The 11,078-nt window shown below is 29.3% G+C and overlaps 1 protein-coding gene across 1 annotated transcript; it reads left to right on the forward strand.

Annotated features, from left to right (window-relative positions):
* The first annotated feature begins 7,232 nt into the window (after positions 1 to 7,232).
* On the forward strand, positions 7,233 to 11,078 carry LOC112737403 (protein ORANGE-GREEN, chloroplastic). Its single transcript, XM_025787304.3, has 8 exons — positions 7,233 to 7,771; positions 8,041 to 8,155; positions 8,777 to 8,893; positions 9,044 to 9,130; positions 9,341 to 9,417; positions 9,610 to 9,737; positions 10,238 to 10,374; positions 10,610 to 11,078. The coding sequence occupies exons 1-8, from the start codon at positions 7,560 to 7,562 to the stop codon at positions 10,685 to 10,687; spliced, it is 951 nt and encodes a 316-aa protein (XP_025643089.1). The 5' UTR covers positions 7,233 to 7,559; the 3' UTR covers positions 10,688 to 11,078.

Genomic DNA, 11,078 nt, shown 5'->3' on the forward strand with positions numbered 1-11,078 from the left:
AAACCTTAATCCTATTAAGGCCAATTATAAATTGTTTGTAACAAAGTAAATCTCCAAAATTGCTTGCAAGAACAATTATCGCTAAAGCTATTTGCCTAATGGCATTCCAACTTCTAAAGTTGTTTAATTCAAAATATATTGATGGATTAAATTTTATACTCCTAAGTTGTCTAGGTAAAAATATAAAATTAAATCACTAATACATCAAAATGTATATACTGATTATTATCTTGAAAATAAAATTCCTGGTTGTCAGGCCGCTCTCTATAATCAAGAATATTAGAAAAACTAATTTCTAATATTATAGTGTTCAAAACACATCAATCAAATCAAAATTTGATTGTTCATGTACTAACATTTAGCCTTAAAAAGTTATCAAATCAAATTTGACCTTTATATATACACTTATATATGAGAAACAAACAAAAAATATTTTGCATCTTATTCCTTTTATTGTGATCAAAATCACAATAAAATTTAATCAATAAATAAAATCAAACAAAATATTTAATTATAAATATAACTATTATATTAAAAGGATGATAATTTAATCATAATTAAATAATTAAACTTCAAATAAATTAACTATTAATTTATTAAAAAATCATCTCAATGAAAATAACTACATCACATGCTTAAATTTTTTTTTGAATTAATCCTATTAATTCACAAATTTTAAGAAAATAGGAATAAAATTTAAACACAAAAAGCCAAAGCTTTGATACCACTGATGGATTACCATGTGTTCATAACACGCAGCGGAAGAAAATAAAGTAATCCTGAAGATCTATTTTTGTGTTTAAACTTTATTTCAATAAACAATATATATTTTAGATCTAAATACCTGTGTACGCTAGTAAAAATCACTTTCTCCTTCGATGGTACGAAGGCGCTATGCGTATCCACACCGAGACCAACTTTTGTTGTCAACTCCTTGACCAATGGACATCTGATCTAAATTGAGAAACCTCTTGCAACTCTTTGCATGCCATAAAATTCTTCTCCAAGAATTAGGTTCACATACATTTATGTGTGTAGAGGCAAAGGAATAAAACTCTTGTTATTCTCTTAGAGATTACTTTTGTTCGGTAGAAGTTGACGGTGACATAGCTCTCCTTCCCCTTGAGTTCGGCCAATTGGAGTTTTAGGAGACACATACGATTTCTGACGTTTTTTTCTTCAGTAGCTCGATTAGAAAGCTTCTCCGGAGTAGATAATAATTTTGAAATACAATGTCAGAGCTACTGAAGAAAAAAACGTCAGAAATCGTATGTGATAATAGTATATAATAATAATATTTATTTGTCCCCACTAAATTATTAAATTTGACCCCACAATAATTTTTTATTCAATTTTCGATACTTGATAGCCAATTTGAGAACTTCATATTAGATGTTCATTATAATGATCAAGTTTTAAATTTAAATAAGATTAATGTTCTTTCTTAGAAATCGAATCGAAAGAATATTATCTATCCATTTATATTTCTTCTTTTAAAATTAGCTTTAGTTTTTTTCATAATAACTACACTAATTAAATGAACTTTTTCAACTATGAATATCATCAAGAGCTAATTATATGAAAGTTGAGTTTTAAATAATTTTTTAACGACATATACAAAAAAAAAATTAATTATATTGTCAAGGTTTTAAAATATGAAATATAAAAAATTAAATTTTAAATTATATGTTATTGTTTAAATTATTATTTTAGTATTTTAATTTGTAATTAGATATTTTGAAACTTAATTATATTTTACAATAATAAAATATAATTATAACAACAATTATGCTACGTATACATAAAATAATTACTTGTACAGAATAAATCTTAAAATATAAATTTTGAAATACAAAATACACATTAAAAATAAGTTAAATAATATATGTATTTATACACAAATTTATAGTAGATAATTTGATAACTAATTTTTTATGTAAACGTAATATTTTTATTATAAAAATTATTATCATGTTATATATATTTCACCCCACTATCAAAATTTTCTGGATCCGTCACTTCTGTACGGAGGTAGAATTTGGTAATTTTATAATATATGAATGTGAATTTGATAAGTGAATATTTATTTTATTGATTATTGATTGAACTTGACTGAATTTATGTTAAATTTTTGTGATATATTGATATTTGTGATTAGTTTGGGGTTCAGTCAATTTAAATGCAGCCAAGAACCAAATTATTTTAATAAATTTGGGCCTGGAATATTGTTGGTAATCAAGTGGAATTGGTGAGATTTGATGATGACATTGAGATTTAATAAGAAATGAATTGATGACATGCTTTGAGATATGCAAATGGTTTGATTTTGGAAGCCGTTGAATTTTTTAATTTGTTTAATTTTATATTTTTTTATATTAAAAATTGTTTAGATTTATTGAAAACAATTTGAAAGAATTTAAAAAATGGTTTGGATGGGACCGAAAAGGGTGGCAAAGTCCGAATTTTAGGAGAGATGCTGCTGAAATTTTGTTATAAAATTTAAGACTTTGTTTGAAATGTTATTTAAAAAAGATTGGATTTGAAAAGTTGTATTATCTAATTTTTGATTTATTAAGAAAATAGTTATGTTTTGAGTTTAATTTATTGAAGAAAAGTATATGTTTTGAGTTCGATTTATTTAGAAAAGAATTATTTTATAATTTTAAATTATTTAAGAGAAGTATTATGTTTTAAGGTTGATTTAAATATGAAAAGGACTTATGTTTTGAATTTGACTTAAAAATTTCATTCGGAGAAGTTTTAGCGAACTTTAAAAGTAATTGAATTTTGATTGAATGATTTCGTTTTGTGACGTCTTGAAAAAAATTAAAGAATTAATTTTAAGGATGGAACTGAGATTGGTGTTAGTTTTGACATTAGTTCGAAAACTCTGATTTGTATGATTTGGTTTTGATTTGATTTAGAAATTTTATTTGATTAATTCAATTTAAGAAAATAATGATTGTTAAGGACTTCTAATGAACTTAAGAAAATGAGATTGGTTGTCGCTTCCCTAAAATTTAGAGGCTTTGCTGAGGGGTTTAACTAATAAATGGTTTCTCTTTGTCTTTAGAAAGAAGAATTGGTTTAAGTGAAATTATTTTAAAGGTTTTGGAGAATGTCATAAAGAGGTGGTTTTGGTTTTAAAAGAAAAAGAGAAGTTAAATCGGCACGAATAATTATGGGAAGGTCATGAGAGGGTGACGATAATATGGTTAAGGTGCCGAAGGATAAATGTTTCTAAGCCGTGGGCTTTGTTTGTGATTGTGCGGGGACGCCCGTAAATATGGAATGGCTTCCAGGAGAAGGGGTCACATACTTCATCTGGAGAATCAGCGCCTGCAAGAAGTAGAAACTTGCAGAGGTTATGTCGGTGGAATGCCTCATCCGACTTGCGAGTTGGATTGCGTCAGGTGCGGGTCGAAACCGACAAATGAGCTCATTACTTGCGATAGGAATAGGCACGCATCATCCTTGTTTGCATATTTTGCATTTGGTTCGGTGTTGTGAATTGTTTGTGATTGCTTGAGTGTGTTTGTGATTTTCGTTGCTTGTTAATTTGAACTTCTATGAACGGTTATTGTTCTGGGTCCTTGTGTTGGACTGTGAATTAAATTGAGTTGTGATAATCCCGACTTAACTAACTACCCCGACCTTACTAAGAACTCGCCAGTTCTTACCCCCTATTTCCACCCCCTTTCAGCTACAGGTGCGAAGGTTTAGTGCGGAACTACAGGAGTATAAAAGATTATGTTTACGTATTAAATTGTTAGATTTTATTTTTCCCTCGTTGTTTATTGTTTTTAGTTTTTAGAGGGCATGATTTGTTTTTGAGAATCTTGAAATAAGTCTATGTATTAATGCTATGTGAATATATATACATTTGTGGTTTAGTGGTTTAAAATAAAAGATTTTTGTTTTCTTAATTAAAGGTTTCGGTTCGTATTCGCAAAAGTTCAATATTAAATAAATATAGTATGAATTAAAAGAATTGAGATAGGTGACACCTGAACTTTTAGGGTGTTACATAGTTCAAAAGAATCGAACCAAAATTCTCAATCTTTAATAATGTCAGCAATTTGTAGTTCAATGCCTATTAGTACCTCATCATCTATGTCTGTCATTGCATCTGAAACAATTTTAGTGACATCTCCGTCTTTCGTAATCAATCTAAATCAAAGACAATGATAAATAAATAGATGATAATTGATCTTTCGATTCTATAAATAATTTTACAGTAATTTATAATGTCTGGACTAAATTAATATAATAATTATAATTATATGAGTAATTAATTGTAAAGTGATAAATAACTAGTACTTTCTTTAGAAGAAAATTTTCTGGTGGTTATGTGAAGAACTTTAGTTGACGGGTCTTTTCACTCTCTGACTTTTGTCATTCATGACTTCACAAATTATTATCGATTTTTCACATTATTTTTTATAAATTAAGAATTAATCTGTCACGAATTAGAACTTTATTTAAGAATTTGTTATTGGTTAATGAGTTATTGCATATACAAGGTGAAATTCAAACCTTTAACACTTATTTAAAAGGACTAATAAACTAATTACTAAACTAACCCAACTTAATTTGACACAAACTATTATACATATGTGACAAAAGAATTATAGACATGACATCAAATTAGATTATGAGAATTATATATAAGGTAAAATTTATGGGGCCTAATCATAGTTATAATAGTTATATAAATTTTGTTAAAATTAAAATTATATTTTTTATATTTTGATAATATTTTTTAATTAAAAAAATTGTTAAATAATAACAAAATAGTTTTAGGGATAGAAATAGGTTAGATTAGGCTTTATTTTTAACAGGCCAGATTTATCCTGTAGTTAATTAACTTAAATTTGACCTGCAGTTTATTAGGCTGCATTTTATTTTAAAAATAGGACAAGATAATTAAGACACTAAAATCAAGACACAAAAGACAGACATACAAAAATTAGTAATTTTGTATTTTATTTGATGATAAACTAAAACAAATTATAAAAATTCAATTTATTCTCATTTTTTAATTAAAAGGTTAGAAAGAAAAATATAATAATAAAAAATATAATTATAAAAAATCAACGAGAATAATAAAAAAAATAAAAAATAAGTTGTGTCTCTTATCGGTGTCTTTGTGTCTTTTCTATCAGGATGAATATAAAATATACTAATTCAATATCTTTGAACACAATATCTTTATTCATGTCTCATCTGTCAAACACAATTTTATGTCCCTATATTTTTTTAGGGTTCCGTGTCTATAAACAAACACAGTCCTATATACCTTTTTTAAGTCTACAATTTACTATATACTTTTTTTAAAGTGCTAAACTTGATATGTAAATTGAACATGACCTTATTTAAAATTTGTTAAAAGATTGACAATTTTTTATTTTATAAAAATAAAAAACTAAAAAATATTATTTATAAAAACTATTTTTTAATAAAAATTACTTATATATAATAGGTCAAATTTAATGGTTACAAGAATTTTTAATTTTTTAAAATATTTAAAATATATAAAAATATTTATGATAAAATATAATAAATTAAAAATATTTAATAATTTTATTAACGATAAAAAAATATTTATGTATTTATTTATGTTTTAATAAATTTAAATATTCCTGATAGATTAATAAGACTAATTAATGAACATGAGTTTAAACTTGTTACCTATTAATATATAAAAATTTTTATAATAATTTGAGTTTAAACTTATTTTTTAATAGGCCAGATTAGATCAGGTTAATTAGATGAAAAAAATAAAAAAATATTATAAAAAGATAATTTTATTCTTATATTATAAAATATATTAAAAAATAAATAGGATAATATTAAAAGTATAAAGAGAAAATAAACTTTCTCTTTTTTTCTTTTCAACATTAAAAAAAAAAAAATAGTGAGTCTCATTAATTTTTCTTCATTTCTTTTTTTTTTCTCTAATTTTCTTCTTCGACCAAATAATAAAAAATAATCGTTTTCTTTTCCATTTTCTTTCCTTCCCTTTTTTTTTTCTATTTTTTTTTTTTTGAACAAACATGGTTTTAGTCTAATTTTCCCCTAGTTATTTGACATTGTCAGAGGAGCGGGACAGAGGGTAGTCCTGATCTTATGAACCTTCTCCAGGGTTCCTCTAAACCAAGTTTAGCAGGTTCTTCGCCACGAAAACAGCCAACCTAAAAGTGAAAGAGAAATAGCTCAAAATTAAAACAGTTTAGGATTTAACCAAGTTGGGTTGGTCTAGTGGTTAGCTCACTAGTCCGCTTAAGCAAGTGTCGGGGGTTCGAATCCCGCCTTGTGCATGCAGCAACCCATTGGCCAGCGGCAAACCCTTAAATGGAGCTCAGTACCGCGACGGATTAGTCCTTGACCTGCCGGGTTGGGGGATACCGTGGGAAACCAAAAAAAAAAAAAAAAACAGTTTAGGATTTGTATTGAGTAAAGGGTTAATCTGTTTTGTTTTGTTTTTTTTTTTTTTCTTGGACTTGAAGGGTTAATCTGTTATTGTAGGGGTTTTTAGATACATTATTGTATTACCTAGGTTTTTGTTGCTTACTGGGTCTTATTAATCCACATGTGGGCCCGCTCCTCTACATAAAAACAGTAAGAAAAAAAAAAAGACAAAATGTGCCTTTGGGGCTTTGGGCTAGGGAAATAAAAAATAAAAATATTATTACCAAAAAAAGAAAAGAAAAATATTTAGATATATTAAAGATATATTTAGATATATTTGACAATGACAAACGAAAAAAAAAGGATAATTAGTATAGCTATGAAGTGATTAGACAAGCAAAAAAATATCTATGAAGTCATTTTATATACCTAAAATAATAATAAATATTATATCCACGTTAAAAATTAATTACTAAATTAATTGTCATGTATTTATATAAATTTATGTGTAATATTTTATATACGTTTAATATAAATTTATATTTAATACAAATAATTTATTTTTAATATATATAATATGATTTTAAAATAATTTGTATTAAAGTTTTTCAAAATAGGAATATTGGTGTCTAAAAAAATTAAGGATATTGATAAATTGGGAAATATATTTTAATTATTTTAAAATTAAGATAATAACAATTATATATAAAAAATTATAAATTGGATAATAATTAATTCCTAAATTTGATCGTTTTAGTATGTTTTTCATTTGAGGTTTTTCTTCCAGATAGTTATAATTGGCCATTGTGAATGTCAATGTCACTAATCACTAGGCAAATATCAAATTCAAGTTGTGGAGATTTGGCTATTTGGATTTAGCGGAAGAATATGGAGCTACCGCCTCCACTAAAAATACCGTCGTATTAATTATAATTTATGAAAACCCACCAATCCGCAGTCTCCACGTGGCAAATCCATTACATTTGTTTAGCTTAGTTGTGTGCAAGTGTAACTGTGTAGTGTGTTGTGTACCCACTCGTTCATTCCGGCACCGGCACAAGTTACAAAATCCACAACCGCCACCTTCACCTTCCCCTTCACGGCTTCATGACCAAAATTCTAAGATCTCTTGTGCTCAACAATCAAAGATGATGATGCTGTGTTTGGGTAAATTCGCTGGATTCTCAGCAAATCCAATTCATCTCTGCGATTCCACCAGATTCGTACAGCATCGCCATGTTAACTTGAAATTCAGATCAACATGGAGATGGCGCGTCATGGCTCAAGATTCCTCTTCCTCTGAATCTTCTTCTTTTGCAATTGATTCTGATACTTCCGACAAAAACGCTTCTGCTCCTGGGTATTATTATTATTATTATTGTTATTCTATATTCTTTTTTGTTTTTCCCACTGATAATTTGTTAATAAGAATCCAATAATATTTTAGATAAAATAGATTAATTATAGCTCCTTCTTTTCAATTTGAAGTTGTTAGTTAATCAATTGAAGTTGTGGCGTATTTATGTTGAGTTGAGTGCTGTTGAAGATTGGAGATTGTTTAATTAGGGGAGGGCCAAAAAATAAAAGTGACACTATTGTTGACTTCAATTTGTTCCAATCCAAATGCAGATTCTGCATCATAGAAGGTCCAGAAACAGTACAAGACTTTGCCAAGATGGAACTCCAAGAGATTCAGGATAACATTCGGAGTCGGAGGAACAAAATTTTTCTCCATATGGAAGAGGTCAGAATGAATTCACTTTTTCTACAACTAAATGATTATTACATACTATTCTGTTGTAGTTTTACTGAATGAATAGAGATTGCTATTTTGAAGATTAATTTATTTATTAATGCTGTAATGGAGCTTGTTGGAAGTCAATTTCCCTTATCATGCCATTGTTGCCGTTGCCAAAATGAAGAATCTTTCACAAACAATTGCATCCGAGCACCATGCTTATCTTGTTTTGTGGCTCCTGCATAACCCTTCAAATAAATATTTTCCACTATCAACCTCTGAAAAATAAATTAAAGACACACAATATCAAGGGTACTTCTTTAAGTAGTTAACAGATTCCAATTTATGTGTCGTAGTTCCAAAATGAAGGTCTTACAATGGGATGTTCTTTGCAGACGGGTTCAGAAGTTGTAGAGTTGAATATGTTATGGTCTTATAGATGCTTTGCCATTTTGCTATGGTTCTATACTCTTGTATTGAATTATGTTGATCTTAGTTATATTATTATCAATTTTCTAAATTCAACAGGTGGAACCGCTTAATGTTCAACCAATCATTTATTTATTTATATATTTTCAATCTTTTGGAGGCCATTTTTACATGAACAACATCCTCTTGTATTTATAGGTTCGTAGGCTTAGGATACAACAAAGGCTGAAAAATGCTGAACTTGGAATTTTAACAGAAGAGCAGGAGAACGAACTTCCTAACTTCCCATCATTTATTCCATTCTTGCCCCCTTTGGTAAGTTTTGTGGCATTAATTATGAATCATCTCAACTATGTATTTAATAACAAGAAGCCAGGGATTTTTCATAATTCTTGATGAGTATGAAGAATTTACTTTTAAGTTGCATGGGTTTGGCAAATGGTATTAACAGTATATTTTTTGCAGACTTCTGCAAACCTGAAGCAATATTATGCAACCTGTTTTTCTCTCATTGCCGGCATAATTCTTTTTGGCGGTCTCCTTGCACCCACTGTAAGATGTTCTTGCACTTAGTTTCTGTGTTTTCAGGCATGTATCAAATAATGATGTTTACTTTGAAAGAAGCCAAGCTTCGCATTTAAGAGAACAGATTTAGCTTACTCTGCACTTTTTTTTTAATGTATCTCATGTGTCATTTGGTAATAACTCCATTAGTTTTTCAATTTGCAGCATTTTTAACGCTCATTTTGTGTCATTTTTCAGTTGGAGCTTAAGCTTGGGCTAGGGGGCACATCTTATGCAGATTTTATTGGAAGTGTACATCTGCCTATGCAGTTGAGGTAGATCCCTGTCCCTGGTCTCTTGTTGCTTACTTATTCTTTTAATCCCAGAAACTGAACTCTTTTAATAATAGAACTGCATGTTGTTTGTCTTTTATGGATATTGATGGGTGTCTATCCCTTGCTAAAATTAATATTGGTGCAGTCTGTTCATTGTTTCCTATCTTAACCACATTTTGTTGGATATTCTAGTCAGGTTGATCCGATAGTGGCGTCATTTTCTGGGGGAGCAGTTGGAGTGATCTCAGCTTTAATGGTTGTTGAGATAAACAATGTAAAACAGCAGGAGCAGAAAAGATGCAAATACTGTCTTGGTACCGGTAAGATTTCAAAAGCTCGCTTGTCATGTTCATTTTTAGGGGTTGAAGTTTTGGACGGTAGAATTGAATATCTTTCATACTTAGTTACCCTTCTTAATGTACACATTCTTCCTACCTCTAGTTTCAATTGAATTCGTGAATCGTGATACAAATGTCTCCTCCACCCTCCTTATCTTTTCTCCTTTTCATCACTATTGCAATTCAAAAAGGATTATAAAACTTACCCAAATAATGAATCTGGATAGGCGTTTGTGACTATATGATGGATTGTCCACTTTGTAAATGTCAAATTGAACATTATACTTTCATTCATAACTCAGTTGCAGGGGATTATTGTTGTATAAAATGTCCACTTGAAGCCCTTGTTAAAACATAAAGCAGAAAGTGGAGGAACAATATCAGATATAAAATCGGTCATGCGAAAATTCTAGAAATTAATTTATATGGTGAAATTAGCTGAGATAGTAGACGTTACCGGTTATTTATTTGCTCTTTATCAGGATATCTTGCATGTGCCCGCTGTTCAAGCACAGGAGCCCTCGTTCTGATTGAACCAGTCTCCACGGTCAATGGTCGAGACCAGCCTTTATCGCCACCAAAAACTGAGAGATGTTCTAATTGTTCAGGATCTGGCAAGGTTGGTCATTTAAAAGCATTGACTTCATCTTTTTTCAGATGACATTCATTGATATATTCAAAAACTGCCACAATCTACATACCTAAGGATTGATGTTGTACATTTTGATAAGGATAAAATGTTTTCCCGTGTTAACTAGGCCTAGGCTAATCGGATATAAGGAGAATAAGTTAGTTTACCTGCTTGGTCATGTTGTAAATTGTTGGATAACTGTCACGGTAATCTCTGGTTTCAGGTTATGTGTCCAACATGTCTCTGCACTGGAATGGCCATGGCAAGCGAACATGATCCTCGAATTGACCCTTTTGATTAGAGATTTAATACCGATAACTATACCCCGCAGGCAATTTGAATTGTAAAATTTGTGATATTTCAGTTGCAGAACAATAGGTAGAATTTCTGTAAATATATATAAAGACAAAATAAAGAGATCGACAATTAGAAGTCTGTTTTAATTGAATTGAGAGGAGAAAAAAGAAAGAGAAAAAAGAAAGACGAGCAGGAAGTGGAAAAAGAGAGGAGGTGGGGGGATGGTTTTGCAAACTTTGACAAGCAAAACTCAATGGTCCTAAGATATTGGTAAGTGACTTGAAACAGTTCCTAGCTGTTTTCACTGGCATGTAGTCATAGACCGCGCCGTGTCACAGTTGTGTAATGGAGTAATAAATATATTGATCAGTGACATGTGATGCACTGTTGTGACA

This window comes from Arachis hypogaea, chromosome 13, assembly GCF_003086295.3.
Source record: "Arachis hypogaea cultivar Tifrunner chromosome 13, arahy.Tifrunner.gnm2.J5K5, whole genome shotgun sequence".
In the NCBI taxonomy this organism is placed as follows: domain Eukaryota; kingdom Viridiplantae; phylum Streptophyta; class Magnoliopsida; order Fabales; family Fabaceae; genus Arachis; species Arachis hypogaea.